This window comes from Cuculus canorus, chromosome 1 (genome assembly GCF_017976375.1).
Source record: "Cuculus canorus isolate bCucCan1 chromosome 1, bCucCan1.pri, whole genome shotgun sequence".
Taxonomy (NCBI): Eukaryota; Metazoa; Chordata; class Aves; order Cuculiformes; family Cuculidae; genus Cuculus; species Cuculus canorus.
This window is the reverse complement of record NC_071401.1, coordinates 92,340,052-92,367,284: the sequence shown is the minus strand read 5'-3', so window position 1 is coordinate 92,367,284 and position 27,233 is coordinate 92,340,052. Positions and strand designations below refer to the sequence as shown.

Below are 27,233 nucleotides of genomic sequence, written 5' to 3'. Positions count from 1 at the left end.
AATGCCACTGTGTTATACCAGCTAGGAAGCTGGCCAAAGGGCTTTCTGGAAAATCTGCCTTTTCCCCTCTTTTTCCCTTAACATCGAGCTAATTGTATATTTTTGTAAGACCATGTATGACTTTTCGCACTCTCCCAGGGCCCTCATTTTTCACCGCAGCTGACAGCCCATGGCTTTGCTTTGTGCAGAGCGCAGATCACTGTGTCAGCAAAGTCTCTGTTCCCTCCCTGCATCTTATAAAACAAGGATTTCCAAAGATCTAAGCAGAAAAGTGCAAGAAAAATTCTGAGACTAAGTTGCCAAAGCATAAGACAGAGTCTGCTATGGAAAGAGGAAAGTTGAACTGAGTGTGACGGAACTAATGTTCCTTGGTATCTGTTTCTCTTTCACATGAGTTGTCATTAATCTTGAGCATTCCTGACATTTTGCTGAGAGTAGGAAGAATAAACAGAGTGGGAAATTGTTCGTCTTCATTAAAAGAAAAAAAACAGCTCTGTTCTAGTTTTCACTTCTTAAACAACTCTGCCTGTGTTATTCTGCTTCCCAAAGTAACTCGTCCAAATACATGCCAAAAAAAAGAGGTCACCCCAATTTCCACAGCAGTGGGAGGTAATGCACCTCTTTTCAGCAGTATCCCAGGCATCTGGAAAAGAGTGACGCACGCTTCAGCGGAACAAAGGTTGTAAAAGGTGGGACTGGAAAATACTATCCTTTGGGAGGAAAATATGAGCAGTGGCTTTTATCCAGCAGAGGAGATATCCACCAGAGTCCTGCTAAGAAACCATTCTTCATTTCCTGGCCATAGTCATGGGAGAGGATTGGAATTAAAAAATTATTATTCCAGTGAGCTCTCGCTGGATGCAGCAGTGATTGCTGTATCACCATGGGGTCAGCTGTCTGCAAGCAAAGGCAGGGGCCCAGCTGGCGGGCTCTGAGCTTGTGGGACTGTTGCGTCATGTACTGTCTCTCCCTCCCATGGCCCCGGACCAGAAGGTGAGTGGGTATCTGAGCATCGCATTCCACCCTGGTGCCAAACTTTTCCATCTCCCTGGGGTATTTAAACTCCCAAGCCTAACAAATGGGCATCTTCTCTCTCACAGCGGCAGAAAAGCTCTGGTCTGTGTCCTCACAGTAGAACGGGCTCAGAACTCACAAACCAGTGGCTGTGTTGAGGCTGTCGTTAGTGGCGTTCAAGCACTCTGCAATATTGCTGGAGATGCCAATTGGATGAACAACTTCCACTAGCACCATACGCTTGAGAAACAAAACTGAAATCTGTTACATTTCTGATAGTATAGAGGAAGGAGCTATTGTGGACCTCCAGTGAGCCTGATCCATCACAGTCCTAAACAGCAGGGAAACGTGTGCTGGGGCTTTCTTACCACTCCAAAGTTAGGGCAGCAGAGCACATAGTGGCTGAAAGAACCCAGGATCTCACCAGGGATGTGACCTGAAAGAGCCTGACATGCCAAAGCCAGCCCTTGCTTTCTCTGCACCTCTGCCTCCAGCTTGTTCTGGGTCCTTCAACAAACACATTTCCTCATCCCTGGGGAAACAGGTGAGGAAACCCAAAGAGAGTGGTGTCCACCTGGGATGGAGGCCAGCACACAGGGAGAGCTCATCACCTGCCGCTCCTTGTTTAGCAGCCTCAGTGCCAGGGAACAAGCTATCTAGCACTTGCAAGGAGAAAACCTATGGTCTGTGTCCAGGAATGCTGGCTTGCAGTTGGAGAGCTAGCTTGACCGAGACCTGTGCAGCTGTCTGCTAGAAAACCCATGTCCGAATCAGTGCTAGCCCTGCCTTGCCTTCTGCCAAGCCCACCAACCATGTGTGCAGCTGCCTCAGAGGTCTGCGGAGACAGCTTTTTTCCCCTAAATGATTAAATACACAAGATCTTTTGCAGAATGCTATTGACAAGGCAACAGAAGCTTGTCACTGTGTATAAATCTTATTCTGGGATCTCTCTCTTCTCCCTTTGGCAGCATATTCACACTCATAGCTCAGGCAAGAGGAAAAGGCAGCAATCATGGGAGAAAAAAAACCTCCTGCCTGCTGCTCCTTACACATGTCTCACACGGACGCATGCATCAGGATGGGGGCAATTATTCAGCTGCTTCATGATTACTCACATAAGCAGGGACTTGCGTGCAGCAGCCCAAGTTAACCTGAGCTGTCAAGGGGATTTGGCGCTTGATATGACTTGATTCATGCATGTAGGATTGGGCTTGAAGCACTGCCCTTCCTGAGGTTTTTGTCCACCTGGCTGTTTGTTTATTTAAATTCCTCTGACTGCCCAGATCCAAACAAACCAAAAAAAAAAAGGGAAATACAGACAGGAGTCCAAGCCAGAGGCACAGGCACACATGAGAAAGAGACCGTGTGGCAGGAATTCACCAGCCTTTCTTGGCCATAGTAGAAAAGACAGAGAGAAACCAACTCACTCCCAGAACCGCACACACTCCCTGCTTGCACCCTGTTGAGGCTGGCAGGGTGACAAAGGGAGTCGGGGAGGGTGGGAGGAGGGAGGATGGTGGAGAGTAAGACAGGAGAGAAAGTCATCATCGAGCAGGGTGATGTGAAGCAGAGGGTGCATGCCAGTGGGTTATAAACTACCCATGTCAATCCACACATAATCTGAGCTGCCCAAGCATGTACCTGGTCCCTGTCTGGCAGGGAAGGTGCACACTTGGTGCCAGCCCTCCTCTCTGGCCACAGCAGGAGTCGCAGGAAAAAATGCTGCTGCCATATCCCCCTGCACCTGCTTTCTGCCCAGACCTGCTGGAGACAGGGCTGCCGAGAGGGAGGGCAAAATGTCTCCTTGCTCTGTGACACCCTGGCCAAGCTCCCTGATGAACTTGGCAAGGGCCAGCAGGCAAGGAGCCGAAATACCCGTGCCTGCAGCAAGCACAGGAATAAGCCACGGGAAGCCGGGGGAGGCCTGAGCTGGCCTTTCCTCTACTCAACATTATGTTATTGCAGCATCTTCTGAGCGGAGGTGTTCAGAAGAGGTGTTCAGAAGAGGTGTTCGGAAGAGGTGTTCTGATTTTCATTTGTCTGCTCTAAAACACCCGGAGTATTGTGCAAAAATCTGCCTTGCTGAACACCTGTATTTGCAAATGTTGCACATTCAAGTTGCTGGTGGAGGGTGAGCTGAGAAGAGGGTTGCTGTTGGCTTTGGGGTTGCTGCAGGCAGAAGCTGGAGCCCCTCAGCAAGGTGCACAAGTTGCAGCTGACCATTCTATGTGCAGTAGGATTTTGTTTTCACAGAGGGAATCGTGGCAAAACAAATGAAGCAACTGAGGGAAAAGTTAAACTGTGCGCACCCAGGATATCAGCCCTGCCCAGATGTATTAAAAAAAAAGGAGATTGAGGGTAACCAAGGGAGAAAAAGCCCTCCTGTTTTACAAAGGAGTGGATGACTAACTGATATTGACACGATATCTTATTTTCTTCAGAATCAGAGGACAGCAGAGGTCTTCCCCTCGGAAAGGAACAGGGCAAAGAAATGGATCTTTGTCTCTTTAAGATGAGATGAACTGCCACTCTTAGTCATATATCTTTACTGCACCCTAGGGTTATAAAAACATACATCTTCGTTTTGAAAGTCTTTTATTACATCTATAAACATCAGATTGCAGCTGACTGTTCCCTGGATGAGAATGTCCTAATACTCCAAGTGAGTTTTGACGAGGGGGGGGGGGTGAAAGTAAGATTGGTTTCTTTTTTTTTACTGGAACAGTGTTTATAGGAAACTTGTCAGTCTCTGGCACGCTACAGCCACTGTCAGAGTGCTCAGCAGCACTGAAGTGAGAGGACACGGGTTTCTCTGCTTATTTTCACTGTTGGACTCAGGTACCATCCCAGGTGCTGCATATGGTAAGCTTTTATCCTCTCTTAAATAGGACACAGTATTTGCTTTGTTTCAGTGCTTGGCTTTTCAAATGGGTTTTGTGAGAAAATTGAAAAATGGGTCTCTGTGAATAGAATTAATCTTTTCATTTGCTCTGCTAGCCACTCCACTGGGAGCCGGATCGCAGCAAATAAAGCAGAAGGAATTAGGTCTGAGACTTTCAGAGTACCGAGTGCTTGCTCCAGTTTAGAGACACAGGGGTAACAGCCAAATTATTTTGACCAGCAAAGTGAGTGCTCTTGACAAGTATTTCTGACATCTCTAATACAAATCCTTTCAAAAGGTACAAGAAATATTATTTAGAAATACAGTGTAAATTCTGTTCTCTATTTCTGTCTGATCTGTTTTGCCTGGGTGATCACACTCGTGAGGCATCATGCTTCCTCAAGCAAACGCAAGAAGTAGTTTCAGAAATGCCATCAGGGTATTTTTACCTAGGATACAAATGGGTGTTCTGTGATCTCTGGCATGTAAATGTGAAGATGCTATGTTTCCCATCCTTGAGCATGGGAAACCAAAAGCACATCCACATTGCATACATGAGAACAACTGCAGCAAAGTGCAGTTTAAATTAGCTGGTGGAGGAAAGTGGGAGTAATCTCCAAACAGCAGATCGCAGCTCAGCAAAGGTGATTTATGCTTCCTCTATCTATGTGAATAGAGTGCAGACAGACTGAAAGATGGGAATACATTGGTATCATGTTTCTTCCTTCCTGAAGTCCCTCGAAATCTAGGGTTTTGTTTTAAGGACTCGTTTGCTTTTCCGGGTGTTAGTTATTGCAGTCCTGTGATAGTCTCAGGAAAGGACTGGGGCTTCACTGGGTTGACTTTCCCGAGCAATCTGAGGTGCCTAAGTGCTGGAGTTGGAAGCAGGAGGCAAATTCTCCTGGTGTGGCCACTACTGCAGCAGCAGCTCAGGTAGAAATGGGATCCTGACGGGATCTCCGTGGCGGCTCTGTCCAAGTTATGTTGTCAAGGGCTGGGAAACTGGTACCCTGCTGTATGCACCTCATGAACCAGGAGAGGTGGACCACATTCTGCAAGGACAGTCACATTGGCATCTCATGTTTGCCTGAAGTTTATGCATAGCAATACGAATTTTCACAAAGAAAATTGATCTCCAGAATAATGTCCCAATGTAAAACTGAAAGGCAAGCTGGGTTTTCTTGTGTTCATAAGCTGTTGCATTGTTTGTGAGCACTCTGACACCATGTGCTGACGGTTTAGAGGTGGTCCTTATGGGCCAGATCTTCCAAAAGCAGACTGCAATCCTGGGTGTCCCACCCAGGAATCTTCTTTCAAGAGAGTGCTGCCCCAAAACAAGCCACCTCTCAGAGAAGCAGCAAGCCCCCCAACAAACTTCTGAGAAACTTTGACTGTAATCTGCAGGCAAAGAAGGCAGATGAGACAAGGGGTCATTCCCAAACACTGTCAATATTCTAAGCACCAGAATGACTTTTTGGCTAAATGCCTCACTACCAGAGCTGGAAGTCTGGGGTCACCACTTTGCAAGGGGTTTGAGAGCATCTTCTTTCCTCTGTAATTTTCTGTTATGATTCCCTCAAATTTTTTTTCAGAGAAAGAAGAATTGTTCCAGAATTTACTGGGACAGATTGCCGAACAGTTCTCAAGGTAAGAAGCTGAACATCATTATTAATTTTAAATGCTATTTCTTCTATCAGTCTGAAGTGAAATTTTCACAGGAGGCAGAAGGGCATGTAAGATCACTTTCAAATCCAAATCTTCCTGCCAAAGTTAGTATTTCCTGCTGACAGCAATACGGTAGCTTAAACCAAAAGCAATTTTGGTGAATATGTTTGATCTAGAAAGGAGATCAAGTCATTAATATAAATGTTCTTATAGTGCTCCTGCCCTCTTAGGAAGGGAAAGACATGTTTCTTCGTTGAATAGTCAAATCATCTGTTTTATTTCGTTTTTCCCTTTATCACGCAAATACGTGCCTCCTCTGAGAGGCTTTCTCAACATCTATATAGCTGCTTATTTTATTCAGCTGGTTTCACTAACACAGAGCAATCCCACCACAGCTCAGCAGCTCACCAGCATAAGTCAAAAAGAGGAGGGCTTCAGAGTGTGCAGACACCAAGATGCAGCTGTTAGGCGAAGCATTATCAATTTAACTTTGCTTCCCTGGGGAGTACAATAACAAGTCACTGCTGACAGAGGGAGTGATGAAGTGTTGCAGAGCCACAGTATGTTCCCAGGGCCATAACAAAATCATTTGTTCTTAATTTTTTCTGACAATTAACCCTCGATGTTGCTTCTGCCAAAATTTTAGCATTTTCATGGAAAATTTTCTTTTCCTTACTGCAACTGAAGCTGGACAGGTCAATCTGAAAAATGCAGGCATTTCTAGCAAAAGTCCTTCGTACCTTGGGTAGATTAGGCATTAAATGTATAACATTAATACATGAGGGTTTTCTTTTCAGGGTTTTTAAAATCAATGAGCTGAAAACGGAAGTAGCTAATCACTTGGCAATGCTGGAGAAAAAGGTTGAATGTGAGTGTCCCTTTATTCCTATTGCAGTGGGAAGCGGTGCCTCAGAAATGCCCTGTCCCATTGCCCTCGTGGTACCTCTCTGCTATCCCACTACTCACAGCCTCTCCACTTTTTCCTGTTTCCAGACACTTGTGTTTTGTCCGGCCTTGAGCCCAAAAGGCCCGGGGTGAGGCGCAGGGAAGGTGGGAGGTCATGGTAGCACCCACCAGTGGGCCAACGCCAGGGCAGACATCGGGTGTTGCAGGCACCCAGACCACCTCGTAGCCTCCCCTTTGAGGGGCTGTCAAGACCTCCGGCAGACTTTGCACCAGAGGGCACCTCCTCCTGCTGCAATGTCCCTGTGGCAGAGGGTCTCCACTGCCCACCTCCCTATCTCCCATGTCCAAGTCCCCTGACGTGTCTCCCTACATCCCCAACCCCCTCAGCCCTGTCCCCCCATCACCTCCCCTGCACCCCCTGGCAACCCCTACACCTCTGCACAGGCACGACCTGCAAAACCCCGCCCCCTAGCTGAACATTCCAGAGACTGCTGGATCTTTAAGGTCCCTTCCAACCCAAACTATTCTATGATTCTATGATTCTATGATTCTATGATTCTATGATTTTGTACTTAATTACAGGAGGGTAACGCAGCTGCAGCAGCTTCTGCTTTAAGTTGTGTACTTGCACAGGTCAAACATTTATCTTGCGCAGAGACTTTCTCCTTTCAGGAATGCATTTATTGCATATTAAGCAGTCAGGCCAGTCCCCGATGCCTATCAAGACCCAGCGCCAGTGCTGAGACCTGGCTGCATTTCTTCTCAGTGCCATGTCACACACCTCCTCCTGCCCAACATGGGACCAGTGCTTTCCCCATGGCACACATGCACACTACAGGTGGAGCACAAATACAGCACGAATGCCAAGGCATCCATAAACAGCAGTGCAGCACATGCTCAAACACAGCTGGAGGGAACTTCTTGATGTGTTGCAAGGCTGTGAATCGTAGGCTGCAGACACGGGGATTCACCGCTCAGTGGGTATATTACCTGGCAGACTGCTAGGCAACATCAATTTCCTCACTTGTTTGGTGTGTTAACAGTAACATACCTGTATTCAGTTACTGTGCAACAACCAAGTTAAGTTCATCTGAGCAGAGGTAATTTCCTGGGTTTTTTGGCTGTTTTTTTTTCCTCAATACAGCATCTGGCTTGCTTTTCAGTATGTTATGCAGAACACAAATCCCAGAAAGGCAGGGAAGGGGGATGAATAAGGCAGTCACCCGGCACCATTTTGGCACCAAAGGCCACATCCTCACCAATGTGCCACATTTAGGCTGGGGACGGTCAGTCTTCAGTGGCTCTACAGCTGCAGAAAGCACTTTCTTGCTAGAGCTTGCTGGGAAAAAAAAAAGTTCTTGTTCATGGAAGAAGTGCTTTTGTTGAAAACTCTTCTGACTAAAAGCTACCTTGACCCTGCAGCTGCTTGGTGAGAGTGATGCCTTGGTCAACAGGGAGAAGAAAAAATGTCCTTATTCAAAGAGCAGATGCAGGAGAACCTCTCCAGAGGCCACCTCAGCCGCGGATTCCCAGTACAGCGGGACTCCCCCTGCAATATCTTCAGAGGGGGTAACCTGCAGTGTGCCTACCCCCAGCACAAGTATTTGCAAGGAGCCTGGGCAGCAATCCGTCCCTGTCTGCTTGGCTGCTGTTTTTCCCAAGGCTCTGCTGATTTATTCTTTTGTATAAAAGAAAAAAAAGCAAATAAAAGAGAGAAACAGAGGAAAAGAGAAAGAGTGAAAGGGAGAAAGGGAGAAAAGAAGGAAGAAAGCAAGAAAGGAAGAAAGAAAAGGAAGAAAGGAAGCAAGAAAGGAAGCAAGGAAGAAAATGCAAAATTAGCTCAGTCACTCTGCATTTTCTGTGAAATTTCTGACCGGCTCCAGTTCCCAGGGCTAAGTGCCATGGACTAGAGCAAATGAGGCAAGTGCTCCTGTGGCTCTTCCTATCCTCTTGGCAGTCCAGACAAGCAACTACCCCAGCCAGCTAGGGATTGCTTTTGGCCACTGCTTCCCATGGTGACTCCCTCGGGTCCCTGGCAGCACCCTGCACACATGCTGCCTTTCAGCACTGGCAGCCAGCAGCAGTGGAGAGAGATAACAAAGATTTTCATGCTGCCGGTGGGGAACAGTTCTGTGTTAGCGCTACCCAGCAGTTTATCATTGGTTTAGGGAAAGCAGCCTACCCAGAGCTGCTGTGCCACGTAGGTGAACTGAATGCACTGGTCCTTAGAGGAGGCTTCTTTCTGTAAGTGGGTCTTGCCACTGATGGAAACAGCGGCAGATGTAGCAATCTGCTGCCATTCTGCCTGAGTGCGCACAAGCCCATCTCCAGTAGCCTCGGCCTGTGGGAAGGAACAACCTGAATGTCTTGTCTACAAGTGCACCCATCTGCCTGAAATTTGACTTTGAGCATTTGCAACAGAGCCAAATCTGCAACATTTTGGAATAATCCTAGGCTTTCATGTCTAAAAAACTACACCGGGAGAGAAAGGGAGTGTCTAGCCTCCATGCTTGTGCAGGACTTTAACAGCCGTGTTTCAGTGCTGGATTCAGCCCAAGGATTTCTTTAGACAGCACAGGGTCTTTTCAGAAGGTATTTCTTTCTGCAGAATAACATAATAGGCCCTTAATCAGTGCACATGACAAGGCCATTTATCATTTGCAAGCCAAATGTGAAAAGAATTGGGTTTTTGTTTTGCCTTTTCTCCTACCTCCTTAGGAGATTCCTCTTCCACCACTTTCACACGCGATCTCCAAGATTTCTTCCCCAGAGGGGGTATGTGTGTGGGGATAAGTGCTCATGACAGCACTACATCTGCACCTCACATAAAGTGTTCTCAGCTTCCTTCCCATTACTGTCTAGAGACTGCATCACAGACAAGTGTTTTCAAGCAGCCAAATCTTTTTACTGACTTTAAGATCCCATATAAAGCTTGTGACTTCCCCTTGGAAAATATGTCCACACAGGGCAAGCACTGGGAATGCATTGTCCCGTGGCTTGACTTACTCGGCTCCAGTGTTCACACCGCAGCCCACACATGAACAAGGAAGCAGGCAAAAACCCTTTATAATTTGTAAGCATCTCACATCTACCATAAGAAAATAATTATGTAAATTCTCTGCTTCCCTGGAGAGGTTTTGGAAGAAAACTAAAGAGACACGTCACAAAAATACGCTCAAGGCTGCTATTTTGCACTATACCTCTTCTTTTCTCTGCAGTTGCCTGCCCTACTACCCAGTCGGTCTGATAACTTTGCTTTGCTCCTACTGCTTCAAATAGGCACCGGCCACCATTTAGACAGCTTGGCAAATGGGCTACCCTCAAATCTCTCCCAGATGAATGCATCCTAATGGAACACAGCAGCTCAGGGCCTGCAGGTCAGCTGTGGCTGATCATCAGCAGTTGAACCAAGTACCCAGAAAAATTAGAAGAGATATCCAGAATGAAGATATTGAATAAGTAGGATGGCATCTCGCCTGTATTGTCACATTGTGATCACCTAAAGAAATTGTATGTAACAATGCTGGAGCAAAGAACATTAATCTGGAAACAGGATTTTTAAGCAGAGAGTATCCCTGTAGTCAAGAGTAAATGCACACCCTTTCCCTTTCTTCTCCTAGTGCATGACATTTAGGACTCAGTTTATATATGTCTCTATTTTCCCCCTTTCCCAGTTCCAGTGGCAATCTTTGTTGTTACTAGCATAAAGAAAACAAAACCGAGGTCTCTGCTTATCTACAGAGTTGTGCCCTTCCAAGGCAGCTTTTTTATCACTTACTTGCTACCCTCCAGATAAGTGTGATTTTGACTATTATTTTCTAAGAAAGTGACTGAATAGTGATTGTACGATTGCACATTCCCTGGAGTTCCCTGAATCACAGCTTGTCCACGCAAACAAAGAGCTCAGTAAACAAATGAGCTGTGAAATGATTGCATATGAATGACATGTACTTAATAAATGGTGCTGTATTATGTCCTTGAGCACATTGATAGTTCAAGGAGGGGGAAAGAAAAGGGACAATATTCTCATACTTGGGCTGTGTTAGATTCTCACAGCTACATGGAATGAATTGCATTGCTGCATAAACAGGCAATCAAACTTTTTTCCCTTGTGGCTGTCATAATTACATACAGAAAGGGAATATAGGATTTTTTTGTGCCAAATGCAGAAATAACCATTGATTACAAAATTGATTGGCAAAAAGAAGTGACAGATCTTCAATAACTAAAAAAAAACTTTAATCAATTGTTAAAGCAAAATTTTCCAACCTCTCTTTCTCTCTCTTGCATTCTCGCTTTGGTGTCTCTGTATCTAGCAATGCCTATCAGAGCTACTTAATGCTCTGCATGAACTTTCAAATTAAAACCTTTTATCTTAATGGGAATTCTAATCCTACTAGGACGTGTCTGCCTAGCTGTGCTTATTATCCCATCACGGGAGGGGTTTTTTTCTCCAGATTTCCTTTGATTCTTGTTCTACGGCAGAGGAGTAAAGGCACCAGAACAGCTGACTGCTGCTAACAACCATGGAAAAGCTTAGATGTTACAGCCATTCTGCGAATCAAAATACTGTAGCTATTATCAAAAATTAGCAGCAGAGAACTCCTATGGGTTGTCAAGGTATATTGCTTTGGCAGCACCTGCATATGCGAGAACTGGGGTAGACTAAGAACTTGCCGGCTCACTGGATAACAGCACTGTTAAAACCCTTTGAAGTTTTGCACAATTGTGAGATGAAATCCTTCAACTTTCGCCATGGTAACACCCCTGTTGTTTTCCTTTGTTGACAGTGGAAGGCCTGAAAGTAGTGGAGATTGAGAAATGCAAGAGTGACATTAAAAAGATGAGGGAGGAAATGGCAGCAAGAAGCAGCAGGTAAGTTCTGCTTTGGACCTAACCAAAGAAATAAGCATCTGCTTTCAAACCCTAATGCAACATTTTCGCAGAACTGAGTTACTTTCTGGGCTTCTGGGAAATCGATAAGCATTAAGGACAGTGGCTCTAATTTAACATTTGGAGAACTATAGTCACTCATCAGTTAAAACAGTCTGGGTCATGGGAATAGAGAAAAAAGATAACAGAGAGTTCTTTTCCACCATACAGAATGGGAATTCTTCATCCATATTTACAGGGAGAGAAGGAATGGGAAAAGAACTTCTGCAGTGTGGTGTTTGGTTGGGAATCAGCTAGCACTCAAATCAGCTCAAATATATTGTGGGAAAATATCAAATAAATATGTAGCAGCTCTTCTAATTGTGATCTCATGCTATTATAAAACATCCATTTCAAATTCAACAAGAAATTAGGAATTTACTTTTTAATTCAAAGGCTCACTGTGATTGTGAAGCTTGGTTTCTCTGTAATTAGAACAGCAGAAAATTGCGTTTTGGACAGTATGTAGTCTCAGCTGGAAGGCCTGCCCCCTGTGTCACTGAAACACACCATTAGGACAAGCAAATCATCATTGTGAGATTATGAACACTTCTGGGAAGGTTGCTGAAGAGCAATGTAACGCATTGCTCAAAGTGTGGGTGAAGGGGATTTTTCTCAGCAAATGTAACTGCTATCTTGACAGCCTCTCTCTCTTTCTTCATTTGGGGTCAAATTCTCTAACCTTTAATCAAAGCTATTTCCTATTGAGATTTGATAAAAGAATTAGGCTTTATAGTGACTTGCTTTTACAGCTTTTTCTACCCAGACATGTCAGGAGGCATGGTGTTAATACGTTCCTGTTAAAGTCTAAGGCCAAATTCAGCTGTCAGACTAGCATAGTAACATTATTAACCTCCGATTAGCTCCAGAATTATACCAGTAGGGTGGATCGCGGTTTGCCCCGGGGCTTACATCATTTCTTGTTCTAGTGTGTAAAGAATTCTTGTTAGAAAAATCAGATTGGCAGCAAATGCAAAAACACATGTGCTGATTTTGCCAGGTGTGATGTGAATAACGTGAGTGCCCATGCATGCATCTCTACTTTTACTCCACTGTTGTGGAAGTTAGGAGAGCTGCATTTACAAATACAGTAATACACGAGCAGATAGGGAATTAAAACCAGATAAAGAAGTTATGGCAACTTCGTGTTCACCCAGTTGCCATCACATATCAGGAAGTACAAGACTGGGATGACTCATTCCTGTCCAAGACCTTGTCACCTTATAATCTGTTTTTTGTAGTATGAACAGCAATCTGTTAACAAGCAAAATAGGAATAGGGACTGCTGCATCTGCTCAGCACAGCTGGTTCCGGTTGAGGTGCAGTCTTTGCCTAGGGCTTCTGGTGGGATATGACAGCTGCCAAAAGCCAGAGATCAGCATCGACCATGATGCTGGAAAGCTGTGGTAAAAATGGGTGTGGTGTTCAACAGCAGGTAGTGCTGGGCACTGACCCCCAAGGTAGCTTCCTCTGCATAGCTGCTTTACCTGAAGCAGGAGCCTACCTCACTTGTCTCAGCATCACTTTTTGCTGTATGGGTGTGGCAGTTACCTGTCACAGCTCTTCTTGACTGCCTTGAGCTGGATCTTCTTCCTCCTTGCACAAAATTCTAGCCCATGATTATCTATAACCTAAGGGCTTGGGTCTCAAAGCACCATCTAGATGTGGCCAGGTTCAGTGTATAGCCAAGGGTGGCTACAATCTCCTCTTTTTGCTATAACAGTGGAGAAAGGATGCTCTTTGGTAGATGGCCATTAAGAGAGGCCCCACTGGGAGCTGCCAAGGAATGAGCTGTGTTTCCCTATTCCCTAGTGACCACGGCTCCACAGGAGCCATGCCACTAGCCTATTGTGACCCCAGCCTGGGGTGCTTCACCCTAGACCAGCCAAGCAAGCTCTTGCCCATTGGTATGAGATACGCGCATGCTAGGGGAGGGGAGACGACAGAGGCATCCCAGGACAAACGCAGATGGTTTTGCTTCTATCTAGACTTGTCATCCCTTGTGCAATGTCATTTGCTAGATACTGTGTTACAGTTGCAATTAGAGATAGCATCTAAATTTAATTAAAGTCTATAAGTATGTGTGAGTGCATCTATCCCTCCAGTAATATCACAGTTTATGTAGCTTTATTCTTGTATGGTTACAATTTCTTATATTTGCTGTTACGTTACCAAACAACAGAGAGCAGATGAACAGCTAGGTCTGTAAAACTCGTCACACATGGGGAATTATGCATCTCTCTTCTGCAGAAGAGTAAAGCAGCCCCTTTTTCATCCCCTCAAATTGCTTTTCTTGCTAGTCTGCTTTTTGTGCTTACCGCTGGCAGATGCTAATAACATTATCGTGTCATTTAAAATCATGATCATTTGCAGATACAGTTTTACATTTGTAAAGGTCTGATGCATCCTGGCTCTGGTGTGTTCCCCAGTGCAGCAGGATGAAGACTTCTACGTCTTACTACACAGCTGAGAATTGCAGATATTGGCTGACCCTCAGTTAACCCTGGCAGCCAGTTCCAATTAGGGCAAAGAATGCCCCAGTCTCACTATTTTCATACTAATACCCCTCACAGTGGAGTTTTGAGGAAGCAGCTTTAGAAACGACTAAGACAGCTTTTCACCAACTGAGAATCTCCTTAAACAGGGCAGGAAAAGGCAGCTGGTTGAAGCCAGCTGACCACCATGAACTATAAGATGATGTAACTTTCGCAGATTCAGACACCACAATCAGAAATGACAGCAGACATCAGTATTAAGAGGAGAAAAGAGACCCAGACCAATTCCCAACAGAAAAGCACTACAAAGAGATGCAATACAGAACATGTAAAATTGTTAAAAAGAATTTTAAAAGAATTTAAAAAGAATACATATAATGTTAGTGTAATACTAACATTATTATATATATAATATTATTATATATATATAACATTATTATAACATTGGCTGGCTTCTTTGGGGGGTTTCTTTTAGCTTCATTTGATAGGAAGCTTTAAAATTGAGAAAGGATAATCCAATCTTTAGGACTACAGGGATAGATACAAATTATGAGAATTATTAAAGTCCATGTGACCAGCTACCTGGGAAACACAAGTTGAATTAAAGTATCACTATTGCCATGGGTGGCACCACAGAGCTCCCAGTTTTATTTTGCCTCCTGTGGCTGTAAGGTGCTGCACTGTGGTGCAGCAATATACATGTTCTGCAGAGGCTGTAAGGCCATTGTGTACCTCCTGCCATCATGGTCTTCTGCTTGGACAGGATAGCATCATCTTGGCTCTTCTGCATGCAGAGAGAAGAAGAGTAGGTAACTGGCAATGGGTGTTAAAAACCAGACAAGTATTAATTCCCAGTAATTGCTGGCAGCAGCTCCCTTGTTACAGGACCAGGGAGCCAAGAAGGTTGTGTCTGCTGAGCCTTGGTGCCTTGCTGCTGTTGCCCCACCTGAACCACCTAAAGGGCAGCAGGAAGGATGGTCATGCTGTCAAAATGAATGGTCTTACTGAAGCTTTTATGAGTCCTGGAGCAAGGCTGTAATAAGCCATGGCCTCGATGGGTGCCTACACTACTCAATAAGCACAGGCCAATGTCCATACTCACTGACATGGCCCCAGGCAAGGCTCTGCTGTCCTTGGACAACCATATGCCTGCTGTGGATAGAAAGCTGCTTGCTGGAAGGGAGCCTGTTTGGTTTAAATAGAAGTTATTGGGTATCCATGGATACTTGTCTGAAGACACATGCTCCTCGTTTGAGTTCAAATGAATGGAGAATGGACAACAGGGGTATTGCACAAGAGGACAAAATCCTAAAGAGGATCAAAACTTTAAAGGATTTGAGCAACACCACATTAGAAAAGAGGTTAAGTAGTGGGGTAATTCTTCAAGAGATGTCTACTGAAAGACCAGAGGACTACTGGTATTTTTTGAGGCACTGCCGTTCTGTTCCCACAATATTAAGAGCTGAATATTTAATTTCAGGACTAATTGTCCCTGCAAGTACAGCTTTTTGGATGAAAACAAGAGGCTGACTCCCCGGCGGGATGTACCATCGTACCCAAAGGTATCATGCCGTTCTTGCTCTTCCCAGAATCCTGACACATGCTTGCCATGCTGATAAGTGCTGGTTTACAATGCACGAGTGCCTATCCATCTGCTTCCTAGTTAATTCAGCCCAGGCCTGATCCAAAATCCCTGGAAGCTCATGGAAAAAGCTGTGGTGACTTAAAATTGGATCCTCAGTAGGCTTTAATACTTGAATGCTCATTAATGTTTGAAATGTTAATGAACATTTTGCATTCGTCAACATTTAACACTCTTTTATCCAATTATATTTGTTTATTCTCTATGCTTACAGCCAACAATCTAAACCAGCCCATAATATTGTTCTCTAATTGAAAATAGTGGTGCTTCCTGTTTTCTCCTAATGGATTATTTTTTAATTTAAAAAGTATTTAAGTAGTTTAGGGAGATGCTTCTCCTAGGGAAGCAAAGAGAAAATGCAGTACCGGATTCTCTCTGGAATGATTCATTGTCTCCGTGAAAATGAGTTAGTGTATTTGCTAGGGAAAACAGAAATGCTTGAAGAAAAAATTCTACTGGGCAAGTACAAGTACAAATCCACAGTGCTGATAAGGCTGAAACCATGGTCCTAGCACTGGCAGTCTTTGCCCACAGGAATTATCCAAAGCTACTAGGCTATGTCTGCTCACTGCCCAGCTCACACCTTGACAATACACGTGTGCAGATCATAATTTGACAATGGGCATTTGCTTGCACTCATCAAAGCTGTCTCAGCCACTCTGAAGTTTGTGTGGTCCCATGTGATGCAGCTGTATGATACGGACACACATCCTGGCATAATTGTCTCCAGGCCTCACAAAGCAAGGAATTCTAAGTTCTGCTGTTTATTTTGCTCTGCCTAGAAAAAGTGACCTCTAGGTCTCTGAAGAAGACATGATGAGTCTTACATTTCTTTTAATTAACTTTTGCCCAAGACACTTGTGCTCCAGACACTAACAGATTTTCATAAAACTTATCAGTTCTAAAGCAGATGTTTTTCCCTTGATAAGTGTACATGTCAGATCAAACTTTGATATACTGCTATGATATTAGGATCTTTAAATAACAAGTACTATGAAGTGTTGTACTGACTGACTGCAGAACAAACTGCTAGTCTGTATTTCTGTATTACCTCTGGACCAAATCTCATAAGAGTTTTAGGTGCAGGAGTCTGGGTTGTGTTTGACAGAGTCGCAAAATTTGTTGGTGCTGGACTTGTCGAATGTCGGTGAGTCTAGGAAGAGAGGATTACACTGAAAGAAGATAAAATTACAGTACTATTATCAAATAACAAATCTGAACTGCTAATTTACATATTTCTTGCAGAATCTCATATTAAATGTATATTATGTATGCAAATGCAAAAATTATAGCCTTCTCAAGGAGGAAAATTAATCTTCAGTGTTATTCTTCTTTGGATTAAGTAGCAACTGTTTGATGGCTTAGAAAACGTCATTCGCCTGCTCAATACAGCAAGCCCAAACTAGATAGAGACAGCCATGGTAAATGAGCCAATTAAAGCTACAAAGTTTTTTGTTTCCAAGGAAGACTCTGATCAATAAGGTCTCAAAAATACAATTCATTAGCATCCAGATCTCCCCTGGTCTATTAACACCTCACATTCCTTTTTTTCATTTTGTATACAAATTGTAACTGGTTGATGAATTTGATTTTGTTTTAAACCTCTAAGCGTAACAATAAACAAATCACTCAAATCTTGCAGGCTGACAATCAACTTGAAAATGTGGGTGTTGTTGAAAAAATACTCAAAATGAGAGCATAAATCATCTGAAAGTAAATATATCATACCCACCAGCTACTTTAACACTATAAGCGTAGACACTCCACACCATCCAGCCATGACTGGCTGCACTGAATGTCATTGATGCTCTGCAGGCAGCAGGACCTGTGCAGCCAGGGATGGATCTGTGCCCTGTGCCCCCTGCATTCCCTTGCTGGATCTACCCACAACCCCATCTATAACATCTACACTGTCCTCCCTTTTCTACCAAACCCTCTACCTCCCTGCTTTGTAAGGATCTCCACCGATCAGGGGCCACAGCTAGTGCTGTGTCAGGCAATGAACTACCTTGGATTTTGCCATCTGCCAGGTATGTGCATCCTGGCGTGACCACGAGCAGTCAATGGGGAGGGAAAGAAGAGCTGGGCGAGCAGAAGGAGAGATCAATTGCTCTGTCCTTGGGAAATACGTCTAAACCCCACATGAATGGGACCCCAGGAGTCCTGGGGGCATGTTGATGGTAGGTCCTATGTCAGAGCAAGGGACCCTCACTTACACCAACTGCATTTTCATCTGCAGTACATGTTGTCCCAGGAGACCATAGAAGCTCTTCGGAAACCAACCTTTGATGTCTGGCTGTGGGAGCCCAATGAGGTAAGAATGCCATGTTAGCTGGATTAGCACTCTTTCTGAGAGCCAACAGCACCAGATCCTTTGAGATGGTCTGGAGGTTTTTTTTTTGCTTTTCTACCCTTTACCCTTTACTCTCTCTACTTTCCTAATTTTCTTATCACACCAGAATATGATACTTTTTCCCTACAGAGGCCAGATAGATTATGACGATTATCATAACCTGATACCTCTTTATTTTTTCTTTAATCTCTTCCTCATAATGTCCCATAGTACACTATAATTACTGTCACATGAATTCTCTCATGCCATTTTATCTGAACAAATCGATCCCAAAGTGTATGCTTAAGCGCATCTTCAATAACTCCGCTAAAATCAATGAAGCTGTGTGCTGCTGTGTGAAGCCAGGCAGAGGCACATGCATTGATTCATAACCTTTTAGACAAGAGTTTTTCTGTGATGCATTCTGAAGAGGTTGCAAAGCTGCATGCATGTCCTATTAGTATTTTATTGCCTCATTTTCTTATTTTCCTTATTGCTACTAGTATTATTCTTTGTCACTTGTTCTGCAGAAGGTTCTGGAAAACCCAAGTATAAACCTGTGTGGAAACATGAAGGAGAAAGATGTTTCTGTAATGACCATCTTGTAATATAATGTAAAACTAGCAAATATTAGCAAATCACACCTGGGAAAAATGCAAGGGAGGGCAGGACTAAACTGGGCTTTTAGGGTTACTTTGTTCCCAAGGCAAGGACTATGTTCTTCTAGCAGCGCTCCAAGCAGTAATTACCTTAATTACCTTCTCAATATGATGTTATGCATACAAGAGTCATTCTGGCTCAGCACCTGCAGATCAACACGACAGAGAAAAATACTCCAGATTGCTCCCACAGGAAGAGCATATTGCCTTCAGGGTATTTCATCTGGCTGGTAGCATAACAGGAGGACTCTCTAGGGGCTTTAGGTCCATCTTCTGTTTGCAGAGGTTGGCAGACTTTGCCTTGTGTGGTTTGTGCCAAGCTGAGGTTGCTGCTTTGCAGTTACTGCTCCCTCTCCAACCCATTTTCTCTGTACTATGGCTATACAACTGCTCAGGCAAAATGGCTCATTCCCAGCTTTTGAATGCCTGTCAGGTCTTTACAGCAAGACGGAATTACGACCTGCCAGGTGGACCATAACACTGTTGGCTCATTGTTGTTCTGACTATTAAGAAAGAATAAGGAGAAACAAAAACCATTATCCATGGATTCTTGCGTGCTGAGGCATAGTATCTTAGCACAGTAACTCAGACAGAGTGTCCAGGAACACTCTATGGTGGCATGAATGAGGCTAACAAGAGAGTGCGGAGATTAGACGTGCCCTGCAAGGAGAAGTGTTTCTCAGAAATAAGGTACCACACAAGCTCTGGCAAGCCGAGCACCATTTTGGTTTATTTCATGCATTTGGCTCTGGTTCATGTTTACAAAGACTATTTTGGTTTTGTCCATGCTTGTTTAGCAATGACCATTTTGCCCACATGCCCAGTGTGGGGCAGGCAGGTTAGAAAGCATAGTCTTCTGTAAGAAAATTAATAATGTGTTCTGCAGCATCTCAGTAGTCAGAGCTATGCAGCAAGCTTGTGTCCTCTTTCTCAGATGTCCACTCACTTTCAAGCCTTAGAAGAGTCCAATATTCAAGATTTTGCCGTTGGCCAAGAAAGATAAAAATGGCAACTGAGATTCCCATGTGGTCAGAGGCAGGAGCTTTGGCACCCAGAGTCACCCTGCCACTCACCCAAAGCTCTCTTGGCAACAGTTGGAGGGGCATGGGCATTTCTGAGGGTAATTCAGCCCTCCCGCATCAAGTTTATTGTCTCGGAAACCCTTTTCTGAAACTATTACAAAACATATATTGCACCTCAGAGACTAGGAACAAGAGAAGCTGGCCTACAGCAAAATGCTGTCTATATGATCTGAGCACAATACAGCTTGTGACATTGTCCCTCAAGTCTTGTGGGAAAATCTTTTTCTTCCTGTTCGGATGACTCAAACCCAGCCTCTTTGTTAGTGCATGAACTATGTATATTCCCTAGACAAACACAATGTTTTGTTAGATGAAATAATTTTTCTGTGAGTTTTTAAGAGCCTAAATGACAGAAATCTAACTTAAAATGTCTCCGAGGCCATATTTGTGACATTATTCTCAGTATGGTAAACCCCCTGGATTAGTCTATAGTCTAAAAAGTACATCTGCTAATATAATGGCTACATTTAATCCCCTGTGGATTTTGCCTTCAGAAATGGGAATGCAGATACATAAACTCCTAAACCCCTTGAAGTCTTTTTACTTCTGACTGGTGTCAGTTGTTAAGTGCCCAAACACACCAGATTATTTATACTTTTCTTTCACAATGTTTTCAAACTTGGAAGATAAACTGGGAGTAGTAGTGCTAAACTATCTGCATCCCCTTCTTACCTCAGAGCAGACACCTCTGAAGACCAGCTTGCCTTTGCGTTTCACACATTGGGATTCACAGTACGTTTTATAGGAATGGATAGTTACAAATCTGCTGCAATTTTGTAGTGTTATAACAGGAGATCTTCTGTTAATCAAGAAATTTGAGTTAAGACGGTGGATTTAAGAACTCATGAGAAGTCATAAAGGAGATATTGACACATATCTAGAACAATCATTTCTTTAGGGACCTTTTATTTTCTGCTCTCATTTTCTAAACAGTTAAAGCCTGATCCACTGCTGTACAGCTGGAGCCTTTGGAGTCAGTGGAAAAACTCCCACTGATTTCATTGAACATTGGGACATATCCCAGCTGAATTAGAAAAATGGACTTGCTTTTTTTGAGATGGAATTGCTATGATACGCATGAATCACAATTAGTAAAGAGAGCTGGTGTGAATCAAAGCCCTGCACAAAACCTGTGAAGTCAACAGCAATCTTTCTACTTCAAAAAGCTTTCAGAACCTCTCTGTGTCCCCTCTTGCACTTTCTTTAATCATGCAATCTTTGAACATCTTTCTTTCATCTTAGCAAGGGGGGTCTGCAATCATCCAATGTTTTGAAGGAGGAAATTTGCTCTACAATGTATCTTCAAGTGAAGTGATATTTACAGAGTCAATAACCTCTGTGTCCTTGGTTGCAGATGCTGAGCTGTTTGGAACATATGTACCATGATCTTGGGTTGGTAAAAGACTTCAACATCAATCCTATCACGTTAAAGAGGTGGTTGGTAAGTATTACAAATTCCTACAAAGTCACAATTTTTCAAATTAAAAAAATCAATAAGCAAAACATTTAGTCATGGGATTAGCTTGATTTACATGACTAATCCCATTGAAAGCACTCAAGTCTATACAAATTTAAGCACTCCAGCAAATGTTTGCATTCTTGTAGTAACAGATGATTTTTTTAAACTGTTTTACATTTGTCTGCTGAGCTTTTTATTTTTGAAAGCAGTTCGTTTCTGGTGAATGTACTTGGTACCTAATGCAAATGGAGACACATTGAGTGTCTTCAAATATGGCCCAAAATAGACAGTATGTACAATAATCATTAGATATGCTCAATCACAGGGAGTAAAAGAGCAAGGCAGGAAGGAAAAGGAGTTGCTGAGAAACTAAACAACTTTCTTTAGCTTAGTAATTAATGTTGTGAATGTTGCAGAGATACAAGACGTGATAAAGATGAGATTATATCAACACTAAGATGTCTAAAGAAGAAACACTGGAATATTTAAAAATCAGTAAGTTTTCAGATTTAAGGGAGCATTTGCTAAAAAAGCTGAAGAGTATATTGGCTTTCTCAGAAAAACCCATCATGTTCGTAGAGAACTGTGGAACAGTTAGTATTTTTCCCATTGTTTAGAAAGGATCTAGAGATATTCCAAAGAACTGTATTTAGCAAAATTGACATGTCTACCTGCCAAATCAATTGAAACAATAATGAAAAAATTGTGATTTGAAGTGCATTATACATATGTTTCATATTAATTCTGTGGCAAAGATTTCTATTTCATTAATCTTTTCTAATTACCTGAAGAGTATGCACAGAATAGAGGGAACTGTTTTACATGATTCATGTAGACTCTCAGAAAGGTCCAAACAAACTCCACAAATTCAGAATTTGCTAAAAAACACAAAGCAAAACACTGGACCTGTTGTATCACAAACTACTGCAAGAGCAAAAAGCACGAATGTCATGTACACAGGGCAGTGACCATCACCGCTTGGTGTGCTGCTGCAGGCTGAAGCTAATAAGGCATTAAGGCTGACTGAAGAATGGAATAAGGGATCAAATGGATGTTACCATGTCACCACAGAAGACATAAATCACCTGAATTTTATACCTAGCACTGTTTAAGGCTTTTTGGAAAAATAGTATAATTACATTAAAACAGATGAAACAAAACATTATCAAGACCTAGGAAATCTCTCCTCAAAGAAGGCAGATGAAAAGCTCAATGTTGTTGACCTTAGAAAGCAGCTGAACAGAAGGGGTGAAATGAAACCCAGTACAATCAAGGCTAGCACAGAGTAGATAAAAAAGAAAATTTCCTCCTCCTGTCTCACAGCCTGAAAACATGGGAAACAAGGTGATAAGTCAACACACATCAACATGCCACCCACACACATCACTGCAGGCAGCTTCCTTTCAGCTTGTATCTCCAAGTTATTTGTTACCATTAGCATTTAAGACAGCCTTGTTCTGAACCATGAGGGAATTTATTAGGTATTTCCTACAAAGGTTAGACCGGGTGAAATTTCCTTTTTTAAGTGCTAGCTTCACAGAAAGAAAGATGATTTTAAAAACCCAGAAGGACTCTGCTTCAAACTATGATGCTTCCCCAGGTACAGTATGGGCACCAGTTTAAGCTTACGTGGGTGAGAAAATGCGTATGCTTGCTTTTTTTTCTTCCACATCCACTGGCTACAGAAATGTTCCAGAAAGAGGAGGAAAGGGTGACTAATACAACCCAGTCACTCCAGACCTTCAGTACTCTGCATCAGGAGTCCCATGGGATGCTCTGGGATCCACTGCTGAATGTGCACATTACATCTGTGCAGTATTGTACAGTGCCTGAGCACAATTGCAATGTCTGTGTGGAGGCTGTGAGATACCACCCACCACCCGTTAGCTTGACTGTTAACCATGTTGTGCCATTAGCTATTAGTTTTAAAATAGAGTAATATATTTGTAAAGTTCTTACTGCAGAAGCATCTGAACAACTTTTGCAAAGAAGCCCTCAAACATTGAATAAGCATTGAAAACCCATGGTTCTCATGACCTCATTCGGAGCTTTGAGGCTTCCTAGAAGTCCGATCCTGGGATTCTGATGGGGCTTGAGGAATCTTGAAGCAAATACACCATTTATCTGGAGAAGGGGACATGAATTCTGTCCGTGTTATTAATTCAGGCTCAGTAATTGATGCATAAGGGCTCCCTGGAGTCCAGGCTATGGAGGATTTGGCAGGAGGAGCCCAGCAGTGCTGCTGCTGCTTGGCTGTTTTCTGCAGGACAGGGTACCAAAGGCTATCCAGTGCATTGGAAGAATGACTGTGGCATGTGTTAACCCAACTGTGTGAGCTTCACACAGCTAGCCTGACTGGCACTGGTGAGGGGACACGGAAAGACGAGCTTTAGCTTGCATTTGTAATGAGGGCGCATAGCCAGGATCTGTAGAAAGTTACAACACCCCAAAATCAGTCCCATGTGCTTGTACGGCTAAACATCTCCCATGTTGCCTAGCACAGGAAATCCACACAAGTGTGCTAGTATATTTGTATTCACATCTTCACTTTGCTAAACAACACATCCCTAAGTGCCACCTCCTAGCAAATAACAAGTACTTTTCAGACTTGAAAATTTCGAAGCTGCAGTTTGCATTCAGAAAGAGAAAGGAACAGTAGTGCACTTTGGGTTCTTTAGACGCCCCAAAGTTACCACCTAACAACTGCATGGTTTGAAATACAAATACAGGATGAGAGCAGACTCCTGTCTCAAAACTGAGATGCCCTTGCAGCTGTGCTGGCATGTTTACCCATTTTACAGGATGCTAGCTGGTATGACAGAGAAGTTACTATGAGCTTTACCTGCTTACAAATTTTGAAAGACAATAATCTCTCACCTTCTCCCAGGAAGGTAAAGGGTGGAGAACCCTTGTGCTGTCACTCTGCCCAAGCAGAAAATAATGCCGGGCTCCATAAGACTCCTACAGGGATGTATTGTGCTTTCAGGCAGACATGGAAGCATATGTAATTATGGTTTTATAAAGAAAGAGCTCTCCTGTTTCTGAATGCTTCATTCTCTCTCTCTGCAGCTGTGTATTCATGACAATTACAGAAACAACCCCTTTCATAATTTCCGGCACTGCTTCTGTGTGACACAGATGATGTACAGCATGATCTCGCTCTGCAGCCTCCAGGTATGCCCCCCACTTTGATGGCATCACTCTTAATTCCATGATGGAGCACACATTTGTCCAGTGAGCACAACAACACCTGTGCCACCTTTCTTCCAAAATGGGCCACCAGCTTGTTCACCAGTGATAAGGTTTGTGGTAGATGCACTTGCTCAGTCCCTGGGGAGAGGAGGAGATATGTTGTGTTTCCACCTCTGGCTGTCTGCTCAGCCATCCCATACCAAACCCCAAGCAGCTAAACAGTGACATCATGAAACATCTGTGAATTGGATCCAAATGCCTACTGGATTATGCTCTGTGGATGTGGTGTTCATCCGTGACACAATACATTCCACAAAAGGTTTTATCCAAATATGAGATACTGCAAATAATGCCTTGCGTGTTCTGTACGTAAGATCCTCATTCAACCCGTGCTTTGTCCAAAACCATAGGCATAATGTGTTTTCTTTGACTGGATAACCTGTGTTTATGTATTAATTTAATTTCTGTACAAACCAGAATTTATTCAGTTAAAAATCTCCTTTCTTCTCCATGCTTTAACATCTCAGTTACTTGCCTAAGTCTGTTTTCTTGCCAGAGAGAGTATGAAGAAAAATTTGATTTAATGGAAGTTCAGCCTGTTAAGAAGCTGTGGGAATGCAACACTAAATTTTTCTCACTCTTTCCATAACTTTAGTTAATGCAGAATGCAATGGCAGCTAAACCATCTTACAGCCCTCCCTTAAATAATCAGGATGCTCAAATGATTTGTAAAACACTTTGCTAATATCTCAGTGCTTTTATATGATCTCTGCAGTAACAGTAAGTTTCAAGCAAATTGTCTCCTCTGAGATGCTGTTAGTTAATGCAACAAAGACAATTCTGAGTCATTTTTGCTAGAAGAGAAGGCAAAATTCTCTTTCTTGACTGAAGTAAATTGATCTATGGAAAAATACTTCATTTTGCTCAGATTTGCATTTCACTAAGAAGTAACTGTGGGTGGATTTTTTTAAATTCTTTTCATTTATGGGGATAGAAGAAGCAGAATTGCAATACTACATTAATGTTTTTTATTTTTCAGGAGAAATTTTCCCAAATTGACATTTTGATTCTCATGACTGCAGCAGTATGCCATGACTTGGATCATCCAGGCTATAATAACACGTGAGTCTGTCTCTTACTTCTTTTCCTTAAAATTTATTGGGAAGGTAATACCGGCTGGCATTTTCAGTAAATCGGATTTTCCTTCTCACAGCTTGAGCTGGCTGTGATCTTTCCCTAAGGCTCCGCTGTTCACTCACAAACGGGCCAAGGCAGAAATCATGCAGAAATCTCAGGTCTGGGTTGGGGTTGCCAGCTGTCCTTGGCTCTGTAAGGAAAATGTTTTTCAGATTTCTGTTCCAATGCCTTCCCCTGCTCCTGTAAAATCGAAGTAAAATGTCTTGCAGCGGCGGGAGAGGGCATAAATGATTACAGCTTCATTGACTGAAATGGAATAATGACACTAAAATGCAAAGGATTAACCTACACATTATTTCATAATTATAAATCATGAAGTGCACATTCATGGGATCATAGAATCCTATGGTTTGGGTTGATAGAGACCTTAAAGACCGTCTAGTTCTAACCGCCATGCCACAGGCAGGGACACCTTCCACTCTGTCAGGTTGCTCAAAGCCTCATCCAACCTGGCCTTGAACTCCTGCAGGAATGGGACATGGTGTGAGGAAATTAGAATTGTTGACGCATGGACAATTTTGTATGCCTGAATGTTTGCGTTAAAAAAAGAGAGAAAGAATCAAATTTATTTGTAGCCATTCATTAAATAAGAGGGGAACCTAATTCTGACTGGGGTCAGTGAGAATCACTGTCAGCATTAGTGGGGGTTGAATGAAGCCTAGACAGTTCTTTCTGTGTTTGTTCTATGTTGTTTTAAGCCACAGAGACTTGGTAATTTTTTTTCAAAAACGCATAGGGGAATAATGCCTGAGATGATGTTAAAGTAATATCTATCTTCTCTAAAAATTTGATTTAGTATTAACAATCAAAAAACAAAATGCAGCTGATTGAATAAGTATTGGAAAGAATGTAAATAAGAGTAAACAGCATGGTTTAGAGCAGCTGGTGTGTGTCTGCAGGAGTTCTCATTGTTTTTTTTTCATATCAGCTATCAGATAAATGCACGAACTGAGCTTGCAGTACGCTACAATGACATCTCCCCACTGGAGAACCACCACTGTGCTGTGGCTTTCCAGATCATTTCACAACCAGAATACAACATTTTCTCCAACGTCAACCAGGACCAATTCAAACAGATAAGACAGGTATAAATGCTGCTTCCATCTGTGTAATACAAACTGTGCCTGAAGATGAAAGGAAGCACAGACTTCCCTGCTGTACAATGCGAATAACTCATTCTCTCTAGAGAGCAGGACTAAAAAAGCCCCTCACACTGGAAGGATCCAAGAGGAATTCTTGGAAAATTTCCACAGCAGAGCTCCCTGGAATGTCTTGCTGAGAAATAATGAATACATCCTGACTATTAAAGCCCATGACTTTTCAGGGGTAGATATTTATATTATCGAAGAAGCCAATTAGCTCTGTCTGGGAAAGGATTAAACTCTTATGGCAGAAGTTTATGCTTTAAGAGAACAATGTATTGATTTTAAGAGGGGCTTCAAAGTGGGAAAAGATTTGCAACAGCAGAGCACTTGTACTGTTGGAAGAGGCTCTGGTGGACTGGGAGTCATCACAGTTGTCTCTGAGACAGTGAACAATGCTACAATTCCCATTAGAGTGCTAGGGGTGAAAATTAAGTCTTAGTTTTCATGTTACACTTTCCTTCCGCACCAAATAAATAAAGCAGACCAATGCAAGGGCTCAGACATTGGTCTGATTGGAGTTACTGATTCTGCCAGTACATGGAAAGTGGGCACAGGCCCCAAATGGATAGATCTGTATGAAAACCCACAACCTAAAATGAACAGTGAGTTTTCCCATCATAAATGCTGCCCAG

At 43.0% G+C, this 27,233-nt stretch overlaps 1 protein-coding gene across 7 annotated transcripts in view; it reads left to right on the top strand.

The window, feature by feature from the left end:
- Nucleotides 1-27,233, top strand: part of PDE9A (phosphodiesterase 9A) — a 54,737-nt gene that overhangs the window by 17,197 nt on the left and 10,307 nt on the right. For 2 of the 7 annotated variants that reach the window (XM_054086986.1, XM_054086991.1), the window contains 9 exons: nucleotides 5,488-5,542; nucleotides 6,358-6,428; nucleotides 11,257-11,341; nucleotides 15,374-15,455; nucleotides 17,775-17,849; nucleotides 20,963-21,049; nucleotides 24,137-24,241; nucleotides 25,299-25,381; nucleotides 26,385-26,541. In XM_054086986.1, coding sequence (XP_053942961.1) covers nucleotides 5,488-5,542; nucleotides 6,358-6,428; nucleotides 11,257-11,341; nucleotides 15,374-15,455; nucleotides 17,775-17,849; nucleotides 20,963-21,049; nucleotides 24,137-24,241; nucleotides 25,299-25,381; nucleotides 26,385-26,541 — 800 coding nt within the window. Of the gene's footprint in view, nucleotides 1-3,320; nucleotides 3,677-3,704; nucleotides 3,877-5,487; nucleotides 5,543-6,357; nucleotides 6,429-10,702; nucleotides 11,087-11,256; nucleotides 11,342-15,373; nucleotides 15,456-17,774; nucleotides 17,850-20,962; nucleotides 21,050-24,136; nucleotides 24,242-25,298; nucleotides 25,382-26,384; nucleotides 26,542-27,233 lie in introns of those variants that run through there. The other 5 variants (XM_054087017.1, XM_054087008.1, XM_054087034.1 and 2 more) reach the window with 5 other exon arrangements.